Raw genomic sequence first — 19452 nt, 5'->3', positions numbered from 1 at the left:
TATTCTCGGCCACTGAATTTCACCTCAGGACATCGCCTCAAAATTTTAAATTTCTTCCGCACCTCCTGAATGTCCCTAAGTCCAGTAATCCAAATAACAGCGTGATTTTTAAAGCATTTTCATCCTCGTACAACCATTCCGTGGAACCAACTATTGCCGGCGACTTGGGAACCTCTGAGCAAAATCCTACTTATTTGCAATCACTTGCAAGCGCCCCGGTCCATGTCCATGTCCGTGTCCATCAGGTGGGTATACTTTTACCACCTATAATATAAAAAAATAAATAAAAAATTTATTGTAGATCGTAATAAATAAAAAAGTTAATTTCTGAACTGTAACATCTGAAACTGACAACATTAAATGTCAATTTGTCAGAAGAAAGAAATTGAGTTGGTGTTTCCTTTAGCCATTAAGGTTACGTTTACCACTGCCTGCCAAATTCAAACATGAATAAAACGGGAGCTACTCGGTATCAAAAGTTTTTGAAAGCTGAGAAGGCCAAAACAAAATTAAAAGGAAAGAAAGATAAAGAACTGCCCAAAGGTACTAATGTTACGAAAACAAATTTTAAAGTAAAAAAAATAGTCTTAAAAGAGCAACTTAAAAAGCATGGTCAGAATGAAGCATTATCGAACCGAAAACTAAATTTAAAGGAGCTATTATGTCGACTGAACCATTTTAATACCCACTCGCGAACTGATGCACTCGATGGAGTAAAAGAGCTTATAACACAACATCCAGAAGTCTTAGAGCAACATTTGGGAGACTTGATTCATGGAATAACGATGTTAATTTTAAATATAGAAAAAGTGGTATGTATATTCAATCATTGTTGCTATTATAATTATATAAAAATAAGTTTTATTTCTTAATTGAATATTTTTTCTAGGTGAGACAGCAGGCACTAAAAGTTCTGCACTTAATTCTTTCTAATGTATCTGCAGAGAAACTGGAACCATTTTTTGATATAATGTCAACTTACTTGAGAAGTGCCATGACACATGTTGACAGTAGAATTCAGGAAGACTCACTTTTCTTCCTAGATATACTGTTGGCATGCATTCCTTTAAGAGTTGCTGAAGATTTCCATAAAATAACACCAAACTTTTTGGATATGATATCAAAACAAAGAATTGATGCAAAACCTGGTAGAACATTGACCGTCAACTTAAGCAGCCAAATTACAAGTGTTAAATGGAGAGTTAAAGTTTTTCAACGTTTGCAAGAGTTTTTGCAAAAGTATGCTATATATAAGGAAATTCAACAAGTAGAAAGAACTAATTATAATAATGGTAATAACTTACATTCCTTCAAACCGAATCAATCTAATTATTATCCATTATTTAATCCAATTTATATATCAAATTGCAACATGTCATGTTTTTCTGCGAAAACTTCAGACTTGCAGGTTGATGAAGTAGAAAAATTTAAAGAATACACTGAAACTTTAATTCCATTACTTTTTGCAACATGGCTTGAGGCATGTCCCAATAGGAAGTCTGATGCCAATTTTGATATGGTCATCAATGAAGAAACAGCTTTGTTATTAAGATATATTCTGCAAGTTATTAATTTGATAAGATCCTTTGTAAAGTATTATAAGGATAAATATCCGAGTTCAGATATTGATATCACATTTTCCCAAAAGTATAAGTTTCTGTTTAGCCAACACTTTCTTAACTCTTTTCCTTATATTACAAATATTAGATACAAAAAATTGTCAAAGAATATTAGTCCTGATGATGAAGTGATCAATGATCCAAAATTAATAACAGAAAACTTAGAAATATGTCATCTCTTCATTATGTTAAACACTAACTTAAATTTAAAAAATCAGAATTGTGACATATCTGTTGTACTTAAATATATTGAAAAAATATTTAATCAAAATATTGACAGTAAAATTAACAATATTGTTATAAATATAATGCATTCATTATTTTCTGCTGAAATTACTGGCTGGACAAAGACAACATCAGTTCTAGATAATTTGTTCAGAAAAATAATTTGGATATATTTCAATAAAAGTATGTCGGATATATCTAAGCAAGAAATATTTACATTGCTGTGTAAAATTGCATTAACGGAAAAGTTATCGCATTTTCATTCTTGTGAGCCTTTTGAAATGTGGCTTAAAAACTTACCTGACATATTATTAGGACAGCAATTAAATGTTCAAACAGTTAATATTATCCACAAGTTTGCAGTAACAAATAACAAATTATTTAATTCTGTTATTAAACCTAAGCTATTGAACATTATAAAGAATCTTCCAAAACTAGTAATAATAAATGCTGGTAATAATACAGGGAGTTATCATAAATTGTTATCAATTTTTTATTGGATAAAGGTGTGGGACACAGAGTCTCTAAATTTGTTAGAAAGTCAATTAATGGACAATGTTTACCAACCAGATCATGGAAAATACATTTTTGACACGCTTAGGTTAAGGAGTGGAGGAATTTTATAAATAAAAACATGAAACACTCTTATTTTATTTAATCAAACACAAATTCATTTGGGATACAGGCTCTGAGCATACTTTTTAAAACACTTGCATAACAATGCTATGTAACAGTAAGCTAAGCTTTAGAAATACATAAATAAAATAAAGTATTTCTTCATAAAGATATTATATTTTAAAATAAAGGAAATCAATAAAATTATCACAATATCATCTCAATGAACACAATGATAATATATAAAAATATTGTAGAAATAACTTAATTACATAATTAAGGAACCATATGTACCAAAGTTATATAACTGCAAATAAATAAATTAATTAATATCTATTACCATAATATAGCCATTTCATGAGTATTTATTGTTAACACATAAGCAAGAAGAATCTGGCCTAGAGAAAAATAATGATTGGATGAACGCCATTTAAATAATTGACGTGGACGTAGATTATAAACTTATTCAAATAAAAACACGAAATAACTAATATTTTCACTGTTTTTCGTTTGAATGTGAATCAATTAAAAGATTAGTCTAATTTAATTACATTGGAGACTGCACGTAGTTTTGTTATTAATCTGATTCAATGAAAATAAAATTATAAGAAAAGATATAGTAAATTAATTGAAATTTTTAGTATAATGGTACATACGGACAGCCTCAAGACCAGATTATTTCTAGCATGCTCAGAGACAAAAAGTCCATATTTCTTTCCTATTTAACTATTATACTATAATCATGATATTCGCTCAATGTCTCTCAGCAAATATATAGATAATTAGAACTAGTCTCCGTCTTTCAATTAATATTTATTATAAATCTATATTACAAAAAAGTCTAAATTTGAGTCATTTATTTTGGCATTTTTTGGCTAAAATTATAAATTACCAATTAGTTGATGAAAGGTTTTTTTCGTCAATAAAACTAGTAACGAAATGTCAAAAATCAAATTATAAATAAACTACAATAAATATTTATTACAAAATCGATTGATGTTATGTTATATTTTAGATTTATTTGTATTCCCATCCCATTTATTATTGGCTGAAGGCGAAAACGAAATGTTTCACATTTATAACATTAGCAGCTTAGCAAACATTTTTTTTTTTGAGATGAACTCATAATTTCTTATAAAAATTACATAACATGTGCATTACATGCTTAGAAATGTCCTTTGATAATTGCACGTGCCTGATGTACCGTAAAAGGTTAAGAGTATTTGGGCAAGCTTCATAGCTTAGCTATGTCTATACAATTTAAAGGTATTCTAAGTTGGTAACTTTTGTTTTCAGAATCGTAAAGCATTATTGCACAAGAGAGTAATACTCGATTTAACGTATCTATCAACAATAGCTGTCATCGCGTAGGAGCTACGAACTTAATTTAGCATTGTCATTCGATTTGCCTGTAGCCTAGTGTAGCCATGCGGTTGACCTTTACTGTTAAATTAAAATTATTTAATTTTTGATCTTTCATTAATACTGAATCCTGGCAATAAAGCCAAAATGGTCACAGCTTCAACAGGTAAGTCTACAAACTACAATTTAATCGTATGATAATTAATAAATAGTTTATTTAGATATTTATTCATGATATATATATATAGATATATGTATATATTATATTTAAACATTAATATATAACAAATTATAGAAGGCATACAAAATCAACGTAACTGGCGTGGAGTCTTAAAATGATATGTAAATGACATATTTATTTCATTTTCACAATCTAGAATTAGACTGAGTCTTATACCGAACTACTGCATCACATTTTGTTGTGTGTATTAAATTTAATGGAATCAACGAATAGCAAATATTTTTAGAGAATTCAGGCAAGTGTTCAAATTAATACATATTTATATTATTTCGAGACCTACATTATTATAGCAAGTTAACACGAAAGACTACGCGAAACTTTTTTGTTTTTGCCGTATTTTTTTTAAATATATCTTGTTTTAGCAAACGCGGATAGTATTTAATAAATAATATTTGCACGGTTTTATAATAATGCCTATATGGATACAATTCGATCTATTGTGTTTTCCTTTTATTAGACTTTTTTGCGCGAGGTATTGTAGCAGAGGACGACAGCATTGCCTGAAAATAAAAAATAAATAAATTCAAAACTAATTCAGAAAAAGCATAAGCGGATCCCATCGTCAACATTTAAGTTTAATAAAATTAGATGTCATTTAAATAATGACTAATAATAATAGTAGTTATTAGTATAGACAAACATAAATAAACAATAATACACACAGATAACAAATATAGTCTAAAATAGGAATAAAACACCCACAACACGCATAAGCAAATAAAAAGTAAAATATAACCAACAATATACTAACATATTTATATTTTATAAAGAACTTTGTTAAAAAAATATTGAACACATCGGGTTAGTTGGGTACGTATACTTTATTGAATTTATTTAAAACTTTATAATTTTTTCATGCAAACTGAACACACAAACAACTAAAAAATAAACATACTGTTCGATGCTGTGCCTCAGTATCAGAAATGGATTCGGATATAGGATCGACAATTACACATCAGTGCATTTTGATGTGGTCGGTATTTCTTCGTGTAAGGAAACGAGTTTGTACTCAGGATGATTTTCTAACTTTTCATTAATAACTTTTTGTAGAGCGTCACTCTTTTCTAGAATATCATTTGGAGCTTTTTCACCACTAGCGTCGTCTTCGAATGATGCTTGTGTAATTTCAATTTGAGGAATTTCATTTTTATAGCTATGTGTATTTAAGTCAGGACAACTTTGGAATTCGTCATTGATATTTTCAATAGACGATTTCCTACTGATATCTGACAAATTTGTATCAGTTATTGATTTATCGTCAGTTTTATGCCAAAACACTAATTTACTTGGTAGTTGAAATAGTTTTCCTAAAGCTGAGCTTCCCTTAGAAACTTTTGCAGGAGAGATAGAATTGCGACTTCTTTCTTTGTCAGGCTCAGAATTCTCATTAATTTCAAGATTAAATTCTTGTGATTTTTTTATAATATCATCCACTACTTCGTTTGCAATAGAAAATTGAGCATTTATAGTTTCCAGGCTCTCATTTTCTTTTTCAAGAATATTTGGATTGATATTAATTAAACTATCCTCACTATTTAGCGCAATGCTATCAGTTTTAGAGTGTAATTCCTCTCCTTCAAGCTCGTTTGCTTTTGGTGGAAGAGGAGCTTTACTTTTACCATATTTGCCTTTTATTAATTTTCTGCTACTTTTAGGTGTTGATATGGGTGTTTCAAACGATGCTTCTTCGTCTCTCTCTATATTTTCGCCGTCATTTGGTGATGTATCAAAGAAACTTGAATCAGTTGCTTCTTCAGAGACATTGTCTACTGATGCTTGTACATCAATAGACGATGTGTATGTATTGTCAATAATATGAATAAAATTATTATCTGATTTACAACTTTTGTTAATATAATTGAATAATTTATTAGATTCACATTCTTTCGTATTATTACTATTACTACCTTTACTACCAATATCGATAGGAATGTCTGTGTTCGAGTCTTTTTTTACAGTTTCTTCTGTTTGTTTAGATCTATCAAAGCTTTCATTCTCTGGATAATTGTTTACTGACGACGTTTGAGTCTCCACAGTGGCTTCTGTTTGGTCCCGTTTATCTGAATTACCATTGTGGTTGTTAGAGTTATTGCTCAATGGATAATTACCTAGTACTTGTATAATTTTAACCTGGTCTTCGACATATTGGTATATAAACGGAGGATTGGTGTGGGATAAGAAGAGGGGAGACGAAAAATTAACGAGAGGGGGCATATTTGTATAATCTATACTATCGTCGTCGTGGTGCTCCTCGATGATAACTTGATTATCCTTTAAATAAAAATTACTACGTCTGAATCAAGAGAAGTAATAATAAAATAAACGAACATAAATGATGAAAAATATATAGAATAAATAAATAAATGCATCAAACAGTCTTATTGTAATACTGCACACAACTATTATATAAATCAAGCAATAATTTGGAACATTAAACACTACCATTTATAAATTACGATATTAAAAGCCCACCTATATAATTATTTTATAATTTTATTGTAATATATTTTTAATATGAGGTATTTTGGGTGTGTACAAATATATTGTCGATATTTTGCATTTAAGTGCAATATTCTACTCCAATAATCTCTATACTATATAATGTGTTATAGTTATGTATGTTGTTACATTAACCATGGCATAGGAACCAATTCATCCTATTATTACATTGGGAATTATATAAAATATATATATATAGTTTTGTTATACAATACGAACCGTTACCAGCACCAAACCTACCCTGATTGAGCAATCAATTATTCATCTTCAACCTACTTTCATTTCTTTTAATATAGCAAACATTCATCTAATTAATCAAATATTGTTACAATAGCGTATGATATTAAAATGGTGATAATATATGGACGCACTTGAATTGCTATATGAAATTCGTCCTCATAAAATAAGGAAATTAAAATTAAAAAACTAATCACGCATAATACAATTCATACTCAATTGGTATAACCATATTCAATAGGTAAGGTTAATCATATAACCTAAAATGGTATAGTTAACATAAATTACTTTATTTAAATAAACTATTTTAAAAATGGCCAGTTCCCATATGAAGACCTTTACTGGTAAATTAAAACGAATCGAAACTTCGATTTCAGTTAAAACTCTGCGTCGTAACGGGTGTAAAATTAAAAACAATTCGTCCCGATACAGGAACCGGACACGAGTCTTCCAACCAACGTGTTTCAAGTGCGTCCTAAGCGAGCGCGGCGGGCGGCGTTACCAGACCTCGGCGGCGGGCGGGCGCTTGATGGCGGTGACGGCCGTGCGCGAGGCGCGCGCGCGCCGGCCCGCGCCGCCCACGGACGACGTGCGCGTCAGCGACGACGAGTTCTCCGCGCTCGAGTAGCCCGAGCTGATGTCCTCCGTCGACTTTATGTGGCTGAGGGAGACGGGGAGTTATTGTTTATGCGCTCGTATCTTTATACTCATTTAAAATTTTAATAATCCCATTTTATGATGGTAGAAATGATTTACTAACTGGCCGATGCCCGACACCTTTGACGAGATAGAGAAGGAACACTGTCGCTAAATTTTGTTGCTGTACGATTTTATTTATCGAAAAGAAATTAAAGACTAAACGAGTGCGTTTTATGATATACATACTTGAATTAAAAACATATAAATTTGTGGTTAAAATATATACCTGAAATCTGGTTCATCCATGCGTCCTCGTGCAGGACGGACGTCCACGTCTACCTCCGGGAAGTACATCGGCGAACGACTGTTCGACTCCGATGCGCTCCGCCGAGTCGCATATCCGCTGTAAGATTACACCAAAACTATACATAAAGTAAATAATAATTAAAACTGACCTGAATTACCCAGTTAAATTTAAATGCCCATATCATTACTAGATAATAATCGTGTAGAACCTCAGAATAGAATTCATACTTATATACTTGTGCGTCTGATTACAGCCGACGCGATAACTAATGCAATAAATTCACACTAAGCCCCCTGAGGAGTAATAAGCATACACTATGGCATCCATGAAACATATCATAATGTATCGCTGACAAAACCCCGAAACATAGATAGATATCCAAACCAGCACCTCTTGACCGAGCGCCTGATGAGCCTCGGCTCGGCGAGCACGTCGTCCGCCTCGTCCGCGGCGCGCTCCTCGCGCGGCTCGCACTCACTCAGGTCCGACAGGCTGTAACTCTTGCGGAGCTGCTGCACAAGACCACCACCACCCTGGAAGTGGCGAACACTCTTAGGCGATGGTAATGGCTTATGCCAAGAGCTAAGGAAATTTCAAAGATTAAGAGTGCATGCGCACAATCTATCTGTCTCATGATCCTATGGGACGGCAATCTTAAAAAAATGTGTATTTATTAACTTCGGATTATTTTTATGATCAGACCGTATGGTATATCTGCTTCGAACCAGGGACCTTATTATTCTGAAGTCGAACAGACTAAGAACTAGCTCAACGAGGTAGTTCTCTAAAGTATAATATCTCGCTGGCCGTAAATTTATCAACAAAACATAAAACAACATTTTAGAAAAATTTACTAATCGTTCAATTGCTTTCAATGCAGATAAATAATTATTGCATGAAATATATAATAACACGAAGCTAAAATTTTATTATAAAAGAGGATTATAATAATCAAGACTAAAAATGGTTTCAGTTATTAACATATTCAAAAAAACTATTTACAAAATGTTGTTTCTAAAAGTTAAGGTTTTAGCAGAGGTGAGCAAGCAAGTTTTAATATACACCATTTAGCAAAAAAAAAAAACAATGAATACTTACTTTCATACGACGCGCAAGCTTCTTGTGGCTAGCACATGCAATGTGATTATATCTATTTTAAGTAAACTTTGAAAGGTCGAGAAATAAAGTAGCGTTTACAAAACACTAAATTTATTTAAAAGTTAAAAAAATATCAATTATGCTAAGTCAGTCATACGTTACAATAAAACTAAGAACACAGCATACAAAACCGGTGATTTCACAATAAAATACATTTCATGCAAGATAACTAAACAATGACCTTTGATGGCATTGTATCGGACCTCATGGAAAATAAAAATAAAAAAACAGAAAAAGTAAGCTTATTTTTTGGTTGACTTTACATTTACTTTGATATATATTTATAAAGAAAGAAAAAAAACTTAAAGGTTAAAAAGGTTAACTGTTTCGATAAAATACGTTCAGAATTAATAACAATAATAAAAAGTGAAAGAAAAAATGAGCCGGCAGGAACTTTTTAAATAAAACAGATAGGTACTAAAATTTAGTCCGAAATATATCGTGGACTTGATCATAAACATTTCTAGGCATCTATTAAAATCACAGTTGCGTTTTATTAGATCATACGTATCGAGTCAGTCGACCGTTAGTTCCCGTTTGTTTTCTATTGCAGCTTGACTCCTGGTACGACGTCCCCGTGACCTACTTCGAGGTTTTTTCTCTTTATCTTTTGTAGTTTTACGTTTTCGAACAACATTACCCCGACTGCGAGCTGACGATAAGTCAGGTTCATAGTCTGGATCATTGGAATCGCCGTCGCCAATTGGTTCATTTTCGTCATTTTCATGGTCTAATTCAACTATTTGTACAGTGCTAGCCGTGTTAACTGATCGTTGAAATTCCATTTCTTCATAATCATGGTAACCATCTGTGACGTCACGATCTTGAATCGCTCGCCTTACTTCACCTTGCTCGGTGACCGGCAGATTTAAGTTCTGCGAGTGATGCGGTTGATAGGAAAAATTGGAAAAGAATGGGTGGGGGAGGAAATTAAAAAAAGCGTGTTAATAAAATTAAAAAAAAATATACAAAATGTAGGAATTTTAAAACAAGCTGATGCAACAAATGTATGCTTAGTGGTGTGGACATGATTGATGACGAAATGTTTGGATTGAAAATAGTGTAAGCAGTGCGACAAGCTATCATTTTGATTGTGTTTTGATTTTCATTGTGATTTGTTCTGCTGTACTTTGTTTCGTGATCAAGCATGCCACAATTCCAATTAAAACACTATTACGTGACAACAACGGGTGAATAAAACAAAAACTGACAATTGCTCTATAATTGCTTTTACTTGATAAATTTTGTTACGGGTTATACCGCACTCCACGTTTATATGGACTCAAATAAGAAAGCCTGGACTTTTGTGTATATCTTCGACATTAGATTTTAAATGATTATATACTTTTATGTTCCTGGTTTGTATCTACTGAAAACATCTTATTTGAGTACAAATATTATAAGAAGCATGCTATTAATTAACCTACTGTAATGTTAGGAGGAGACTTACTTTGATAGCAGTTTGCATAATAACGGTTGTAGCATAGTTGACTCCTTTTGTGCCCAAATTGAGCACAGTATGGTAACCCTGATCTTTGGCTTTGGCTATGTACTCATCGATCTCCTGTAAATTATTTAAAAAGTCTCATGTTATAAAAGCAAAAAAAGTTTAAATAGTTTGCAGTGTAATAAAGAGTTTTACGAAATAATAATAATAATAAAAAAATAAATTTTTAATCTTAAATATCTAGTGTATTAACTCAACTCAACTTTACTCATAAATAAAAGATTTGCTATTACGAATAGAGACCGAATAATTTCCGTTACCTAAATATTTATTAGTGATCAGGCTTCAAGGATACTTTAAAAGTGATTCATACTCTCTATTTTATCTTAGGCTGTATGATTTTCAAACGAGTGTTGGTTTGTATACGTTATAAGATATTAGACCTTCGTGTTTTGACGTGATTGTGATCATTTCGTGAATTTTCTATACGTTATATGTTAGGTAAGATTGTTATGAATGAATAATGTCTCTTACAATATATTTATATTCATAGAATTCTACTGTAAGTGTGTATGTAATTGAACTCCTCTTGAACGACTGACCAATTTTAATGACCTTTATATGTGTGCGTTTGAGTGGGATCTCTTAATAGCTTAGATTGACGCTAAAATCGGGTTCGAGTTTTTTTTAACAAATTCTTATTGCATCCGTATTAAGTCGGAACGGGTAGTATATACTTACTTTGATAGCATAACAGATATGATATGATGTTTGCCTTTTTTGTCTATTTTATTCTTATTTATTTGAAATAAATTTATAAACCCAAAGTAAACTTATCCTATCTGACAGTCATAATTATTAGAGACATGCAACGCTCAATGAGCTGTGATGGTTAGGTGTATGGGTATTTACAACGTTTAATATACTAAAGTAATTAGAGACATTGAACTCTCACTTTGTTTTATTGTATTACATATCACATTCAAAGTCATATAAGGAGATACGATTTATAGATATCTTAATAAAAGGAGACTACTTCGTCGCACGTACTAGCACAGGAAGCTGTCCGCTATATTAAATTGACATTCAACAGGCCGGGAATTTGAAACCTGCGCTTCGACTCAAATTATACGGAGTTTTTTAAAAAAATATTTATAATTAGGCATATAACCTTGGGAATTGTTTACATATTATCTCGTTCATAATTATTAATAATAGTTTATACAACTATGTTCATTGCATACAAACTCAATTTTACCTGTTCTCGTCTGCACAGCGCTGGGTGAACAAACTTTCTGTAGAGAATCGAAGAGCCTTTGGTGGCTGGAGACAGCAGCCATAGTACAAGTACTATCTTCACTTCGTAATAGAAAGGGAACCAAGACAGAAACACGTCTGTGAATGTCTCCGTACATGTGAATAGGGCGAACACGATCCAGTACATCATCCATTTTACCTGCAATAAAGATAATTTTAGGATTTTTAAATAAGAATAATATCCTTAACAGAGCCGAGATAGCCCAATAGTTAGCATTCGTAATTTTTCACGTTATTTATTCTTGTTTATAATTCATCTCGTGGTCGACCGTGACTAGTAACATCGTGAGGTACCCTGCATGTGTCGTATGAAAATATTACGTGTATTTTGTATCCTTTCCACTTAAAATATATTCGCCTTCATACACATAAAAACAAATCTGCAGAAATTTCTAGTTTAATTTCAATGGATTAATTTTTATTGTTGTTAACAATGAGTAAAACAAAGTACTCAAGCATTCTAAGTTTATTGCAATACATTATATGATAAGCAAAATATGGAGCAATAGAGTATAGAACCTGCACGCTATACTAATTGCAATAGACGAGGTAAAGGACACAATACGAACTGAAGCGTTTCGAACAAGTTGCGCGCACGCCCGTGACAAGGCCAGCGACGAATGTTTTGTAAGCAATTTGCACTAGATAAAGTGTTTATAATATTATTTACAGTTACGTTTAAATAATAAACACTTCCTAACAAAACAATACTCACGTATTCTTTCAAGTTCTTCGTCCGTACAGCTTTGTATGAGGCATACGCCGGGTAGAGAGTCCCAAATACTAATCTGCAAAATGGATACACGACCAGATATGAGATCATCCTCGGAGCAAACAACCCCGTTGTCACGGCTATAAAACCGAAGTTAGCTAAAGTAACACTTGGTATGCATTTACTAAGCGCCACCCCCAAGTTAACAACGAATCTATTTAACAAATGCACTTTCGGATCGAAAGCAAAGTCATAGTAGTCGTTGCTATGTTCTGTGCACGGGTTGTATTTGACAATTTCACTTTTATAAATGTTAGATGTTACGGCACGAGCGTATTCAGCCTCGAGTTTTGTGACAATGTGACGAACACTGGACAGTCCGAGACTCAAAGTCGGCAAGCCGGGGTTGTCGTCACGGTTACGCGCGCGACCTGCCTCCATGGATACGGGTAGCACATCTAGTAATGGTTTGTTTACGCTGAATTCGTAGTAAAGTCTTCAGAGTGCGCCCGTATGATCCGTATGTTCGCGGTCTGGATGCTTTGCGTATACTGGTAGCTCAAGATTACTCTCGGTATAATTGCGTGCTACAGTTTCAAATCAATATTTAGATTGAGAATAAGACTTATGCACGGACATAGGCGTAAATGATTACTATAAATAGAAAACTTAAATAGGTTATGGATATTAAATGTTTATGCGTTATATTTTTGTGTCCGAGGTCAAAATGTACCAGTACGGTATCCGTAGCATTACATTTTGGGAGCTAGAAAGATAAGTTACTTTAACATGGCCTTAAGTGCACAATGAGAACATAAATGGCATACAAGACGTTTTTCAGTCTGCAAATTTAGCTACAAAAGGAAGACGATTGGGCAAGTTGTCGTGGGCGAACCGATGATGATTAAGATCTGAAGAATTTCAACAGATGTACATCGTTTAACGATTTCAATATATTTCGCGTAAGCATAGTTAAATTGGATATGTAGTATTTAACTCGTATGCTTAATACGTATTATTGAGTTTTCAATAAAAGAGATAATGGCTGTAGGTAGTAAAAATAGCGCTAAAAATGACCATTTGTCATCGCACTATTACATCACGCGACTACTCTATTTACATAAAATTATTATCCAACATTTCTATGCGGTAAAAGTTCCATCTGCGCAGATAAAAATGACCGAGATATGAGGTTCGTTTCTATAGTAAATGACGTCTTTGTTCAATGTTGAATGGTTGTTTAATTAAACCGGCAAGTAACATTGTGTGACATCTTCAAATCAATATATTATTTAAATTAAAGCAATCTTTTTAAAACATTTAAGTACTATGTATTGTCTATAAAAAGAAATTAATAAATTTATTAAAAACCAAAGACAAATAAGCAACTGATGGTAAAGTTACAAAAGGATTTTTTTTTTACATTGAGAAGAATAATAAAAAAAAGGTTTATTTACAAAGAAGAAACATTGGTGGAGAATTATACAACTAGCTCATTATCATTAGAGCACCGTATGACTTCTATCATTAATTAACAATACGATAACATAATAAAAACGAGCAGGAAACCAGTTCATGCAAACGACTACAATTCACCGAATGATGAATAACAAACGACCGGACAGCGTAGCGTTTATGCCTTCTTCAATTTAAATTGCACTAACTGCTCGCAGACACTTGTGAGGATACATATAAAGGTGCATACCGATTCTAGCATTCGTTAAATATCGTATTTCAAGCGGAGTAATCAGAACAGAAAATACGTTAAGCGTGACTGCTACACTTCCATATATAGACAGTCCTGTAGGAATCCGTACAATATCGTACGAACGATACACACACGAATCGTTTGATACATGACTGATTTACTAATTATACATTTATAAATTAAAAAGTTCAAATGATCTTTTAATGTATATGCCCATGAATTCTTCAGCCTGCCTTAGTCGACCGTTTTAAAAATAAACAAGGCAATTGCACAGATGCAACTAACAAGTTGCTTTGCTATAGATAGATAACTAACAATCGCGTATTGTTCGTTGCGTTGCAAACAATGCTGCGTTTATTTTCGTTACTCTATCATTAAGAGTGATGGAATCACTGCAGCTGTTAATCTTGTGTTTTGTTAACTAATTAACGGTAGTATACTAAAATATTAAATTAAATATTCTCAAACGAACAATTAACTCACGCAGAAACGTAAATATTATTTTACAGAAGAAAAAGGTAATAAGTATATGATTGTTCAAAATATTTAATTACAAAAAAATATTTTTTTGCAGATCTGTTTCAAAGCAAGTAAAAATAATGGTAAACGTTACAAATTAAACAAAATTGATAGCGAGAGGTGATGACGCGTTTTGTTAGACCGGAAATTTTAAATTTTAAATACAATTTTCTATGATTTTCTCGTTTTTTTTTTTGTTCAACATTATAGTTTAGAACACGAACGCTGACGGTTATAATAAGGAAACGTACGAACTAATGAAGCATGATTTGGCCGAGTTTCACATTTTACGATTACTAAAAATAAATAGTTTAACGCGAATCCCTTCACCCGATTCAAAATGACCGCGCCTAGTATTTGTTATTATATTTGCGATTCTTTTTTATTTATATACATATTTGGGAAATAAACAATTATAACAATACATTTCAATTTAAAAAAAATATATATTTAAGAAAACCATAAAATTGATATATAAAGAAAGTAAAACAGTTTTAAAGTAATTCAAGTTGATACACAAAGAGGAATGTATTCATTGTTTACTAGCTATCAGTCCCGGCTTCGCACGAGTAGAATAAGAGTCTACATAGAACGGTTATATTAACGGACAAACATATTAATTTTTATTTATATTTTGTCCTGGCTAACCTTAGCGGGCCTACGCAGAATAAATTACCAAAGTTTCATCACAATCTCATACATGGTTTACCAATACATAGAGTGCAAATATTCATTTTTATTTATTAAGGAGAGGAAGATTAATATCATTCTTGGCCATGAAGGACAACTACATATATCGGAACAAATTACGACACTTACGGTGGGTGAAAAAAAAATAACAGCCGAATCATTAATAAATTATTCTTACGAAATATTAAAAGGGTCAACTGTTCAATATTATAGAAACTTATTAATAAAACTTAGTTCATCCATATTACATGCTCGTAAAAGTTCAACTCGTAACGTAGAAAATAGAACTCAATATAATTATAAATATTCTTTCCTACTATCCCGCAAAGCATATAGGTCAAGAACCTCTGATCCGGTTACGGATATCGAAAATATTTTTCTAGTTATAATAACCTCTAGCGTTTTCAGTAGGACAACTAATTACAGATATAATATACAAGCATGACGTGTATTAATAAAGGCAAAACTAAATACTATTAATAATATTTTTGAAGTCCCGATGATATTTAATCTTGACATCGTTTTCGATTGAGAACAATTGTGATTAATATTTGAGGCCAATAAGATGTTCTTTGTAGTACGTATGTGTTTTAATACGTTAAATTATACAGTTAACTAATGAGACTTCCAACGTGAGATGCACATGCTATGCATTTTAATCATAACCCTTTCGGTCTAAGCTAAGCGTTATAAAACAAAGTAGGTCGACTTGAACAAGTATCTCATATTTTTCAAACAATATTGTGAGACAATAAATTCTCTGGGGCTATTCTTGTAACAGGTTTAACGGAACGTAACCAGTTATCCTTCTATAAGGCACAGTCGTATCGTAATTCGTAATAAATAGTTACTAATATTGACTGACTAAAATAATAAGGCGTGCTGTGTGCATGTTGGATTGTTCCTCAATTTCTAACATCACGATACGCAACGGTTACTGAAGCGTGTATGAACACACAATGAACAATAGATTATTGATTAAAAGTTTATACGTCTAACATCATTAATCTTAAATCTAAGATATTAATTTTTATCTGGAGTACTATGTTTGTATTTATGTATAAAAGAATAGTTAGTTTTTACATACAATTCAATAAATATGTTTTAATAATATTTTTTATAAATAACTTTTCAACGACTATGATTGAAGTTTGCATAGTCCATTTTTGTCCATTGCTATAATCAATGCATTTGAAGCTTGTTAATATAAGATACGGCGATACAATGTCAGATAAGTTTGGCGTGTAAAGAAAACAAGTAAATTCATAATAACATGTATTAAAAACCAAACAATTGTTACATTACGCTGAGTTAAATATAAATAACAACTACATGGTCCTCGTAATAAATCGTTATTCTGATATCGAGTTTCGTTCTCGAAGACATTTAACAATTGAATTGAACTACGTCACCCGTGAAACTGGGTAAAGGACCGAACATCAACCGAGGCTGTGCCTAAAAAGGTAAGCCAAGCTGTCCTAATAAGAGCATAATATGTCGAAGTCAAGGTGTACGACCTCCGTAAGACGCGAATAAATCGAGCGCACTCAGAACAGACACTAATAATTACAGTAAGCGAGGACTGATTGACAATAAATGATTCACAATACAGTTAAGTGTCAATGCACTACACTCGTCTTCTATAGAGGCACGGCGCGAGCGCAAGCCGCGTTCGTCACGGACTAAAGCATCAACTGCACCCCAGAGGCGAACGCCCAGCGTCAGGCCTCACCGAAAATAGCACCCGGCAGTGCACTGGGGCACCCTAATGACGAAACTTGGAATGCCAGCAAGACCAACTTCTTTGTCTTAATTATCGCGATCTATGCCGCGATCACAGTCGGTATTTAGTTTCACGAATGTGAACAGTCATTCATTTAACACATAAAAATGTAGTTCTTCTATCACTGTTGATGTACTATTAATATTTAGATTAAATAATGTCACAGAACCAACACTGTTACAGCAAGACACCAAATGTCTGAAGGTGAAAATAAGATTAAAAGGTTTAAGCATGCTACAGTGCTGCCAAATTTCAGGATGGCTAGTTGTTCTCAGTCAAACATACTTGGATGGCTGCCAATATAAGACGAAATGTGGCTATTTGCAAACATATGGCAGTGTAAATGATTGCTATCTTACAAATGTTTCCTATAAATTTCAGATAATAAAAATAAAATAATTGATAAAGTCAACTGTCTTTGGTTTTTATTTAAAGCCAATATAATAAAATAAACATAATAAGTTGTATCATAGGAACTCCTACAAAATTATCTTTATAACAGTTTATAAAACCATGACATTGTAATAAATATTGGGTAAGTATTTTAAATATGTTAAAAATGGTATAAAATAATTTAAAAAAATCCAGAAGTAATCTTATCTCGGTTTAGGCCAAAGCAGTAAGATTTCTGTAATTAAAGAATTAGTCTAAAAATCTATGAATTATACACTAATATTATAATTTTAAAAATGAAAAACCAATTCTGTCAATTGGCATTAGAAACTCAATTTATATTCTTATATTTATCAAGAGGTGATTGTTTAAACTTCAAAAAATTAACCATGAGACTGAGAAGTAAATCAATTATATTTAATAATTATATTAATATTTCTCAAATCAAATTTGATTTTTAAATCCAAATAAAATTTTTGCATTAGGTTAAATGAATTTTTAGGTTAAGTTATAACGAATATACAATTTTGTTTTACCATATTTTATAACAAATATACTTTTAATTAGATGTCTTTTTAAATATATGATTGTATATAAAACCTATTTATTTTTTCAATACTATGTAATACAAAGTTATTATAAATGACAATATATGTCATTAGAAAATCTTCTTTCCATAAAACAAATATTATTCAAATATTCACTGTTATATAAAAAATAAAAATGAACAAAAAAATCTTCTGGAGAAATACATTGCGCTAATTTTCTTCTGTTAGTATAGTGTTGCATAATGTCATGATTTTTTCATTTATTATCTTGATGTAGTTTTTTATATGTCTAACAGAACTATTTTTTTTATGTGATAGGTGGCAAACGAACAGGAGGCTCACCATTTAAATTGTTTCTTAATTGTTTAACATCAATACAAACTGCATTAAATATTAATATTAATTTAATGCAGTGTGTCTATAAGGAAAATTGTTGTAATGTCTTGTCTATGAAAAAGTGATGACTTATTTTAAAAAAATGTTATCTATCGAATTATTAAAGATTATTTAAACCCTTAAGTAAAATGTATTGTAAACTAAGTATAATCCTCATTGCGATGTCATCTGTCAATATGGGAAATGCATCCAGTATATTAAAAAAATTACATACATTTAAAATAAACACAACATATTTATTTCATGATTTATTAACCCATTTTTATAGAATACTACTGTGTATGTTTGAAATTTATGACTAATTGAGTAAAAATATGTTCGATTTATCGTTAACGAGTTAAATAATATTAAATTTATAGGAAATATGTATTTGAATTAGATATATTCTATAATTTTAAAATGAATGCAAATAGTGTGCGCATAAGTGTAATTATATTCAAACAAAGAAAGATAGCAGACTAAAAATATAGGCAATAAATCAGACCTATCCAGATCCCTATAAAAAGAGAATTAATATTTTTATACTTACATTACCAGTCGGGAAATGATCGACGATATCATATTAATAGTCACATAAGAAAAACTCACTAAAAATAATCATTAATGTAAACATGACAAAACACAACCGCCTCTCAAAAAGACCAAACCGCCATATTGAATCGAACTTATGTTTTGATCACGTGATCTTAACAATCAATATGACTTTTCGTTTAAAAATTAGGAATGTAATTAAAAAAACAAACTACATAATATATTTTATTTTATTACGTAGAATAAAGATAAAATTATTCATTTGACTTTAAACAATGCTTAATATGTTTTCATTTTACATTAATATAACAAGCATATAGATATTATAATTGAATATTATTTATATTAATTGCGCCATCTGTGAATGAATAGAAGTTACGCTCGTAAAACGCCATCTATTATACAGTAGTTGTACTACAATATGACAAAACATTAGATCCGATGTAGGATGTACGAATTAAAAAGTGCTTTCACTAGCGGTAGCTTTACTGATTGAACGTTCATCT

General features: G+C 31.6%; 2 protein-coding genes across 5 annotated transcripts; one reads left to right on the top strand and one right to left on the bottom strand.

Annotated features, from left to right (window-relative positions):
- Positions 1–376: 376 nt before the first annotated feature.
- LOC113402584 (testis-expressed protein 10) lies at positions 377–2488 on the top strand. Its single transcript, XM_026642875.2, has 2 exons — positions 377–812; positions 890–2488. Exons 1-2 carry the CDS (start codon positions 447–449, stop codon positions 2468–2470), a joined length of 1947 nt encoding a protein of 648 aa, XP_026498660.2. The 5' UTR covers positions 377–446; the 3' UTR covers positions 2471–2488.
- Positions 2485–19104, bottom strand: Reepa (Receptor expression enhancing protein A). Of its 4 annotated transcripts, none has more exons than XM_064216270.1 (9): positions 18945–19104; positions 12382–12454; positions 11608–11805; positions 10353–10466; positions 8135–8277; positions 7724–7840; positions 7306–7459; positions 4958–6333; positions 2485–4562 (listed from the first exon to the last, which is right to left on the bottom strand). In XM_064216270.1, exons 1-8 carry the CDS (start codon positions 18974–18976, stop codon positions 5011–5013), a joined length of 2154 nt encoding a protein of 717 aa, XP_064072340.1. In that variant the 5' UTR covers positions 18977–19104; the 3' UTR covers positions 2485–4562; positions 4958–5010. The 4 variants fall into 4 exon arrangements, with proteins under 4 accessions (XP_064072340.1, XP_064072339.1, XP_064072341.1 ...); XM_064216269.1 differs by lacking the exon at positions 18945–19104 and adding an exon at positions 16866–17290 and having other exon boundaries at positions 12382–12965; XM_064216271.1 differs by lacking the exon at positions 4958–6333 and having other exon boundaries at positions 7301–7459.
- Between the last annotated feature and the right edge of the window lie 348 nt (positions 19105–19452).

This window comes from Vanessa tameamea, chromosome 11 (assembly GCF_037043105.1).
Source record: "Vanessa tameamea isolate UH-Manoa-2023 chromosome 11, ilVanTame1 primary haplotype, whole genome shotgun sequence".
Classification (NCBI taxonomy): domain Eukaryota; kingdom Metazoa; phylum Arthropoda; class Insecta; order Lepidoptera; family Nymphalidae; genus Vanessa; species Vanessa tameamea.
The sequence above is the reverse complement of the archived record's forward strand: the minus strand, read 5'-3'. Positions and strand labels throughout refer to the sequence as shown.

Bases quoted from the DNA above. Each gene is read 5' to 3' on its own strand.
- LOC113402584 (XM_026642875.2), top strand. From the start codon at position 447: ATGAATAAAACGGGAGCTACTCGGTATCAAAAGTTTTTGAAAGCTGAG. The intron at 813-889 runs GTATGTATATTC...TATTTTTTCTAG, and splicing joins TTTTAAATATAGAAAAAGTG to GTGAGACAGCAGGCACTAAA.
- Reepa (XM_064216269.1), bottom strand. From the start codon at position 12,819: ATGGAGGCAGGTCGCGCGCGTAACCGTGACGACAACCCCGGCTTGCCG. The intron at 11,806-12,381 runs GTGAGTATTGTT...TCTTTATTGCAG, and splicing joins CGAAGAACTTGAAAGAATAC to GTAAAATGGATGATGTACTG. The intron at 6,334-7,305 runs GTCTGGTAACGC...TTTTATTTAAAG, and splicing joins AGCGCCCGCCCGCCGCCGAG to GATAATCAAGTTATCATCGA.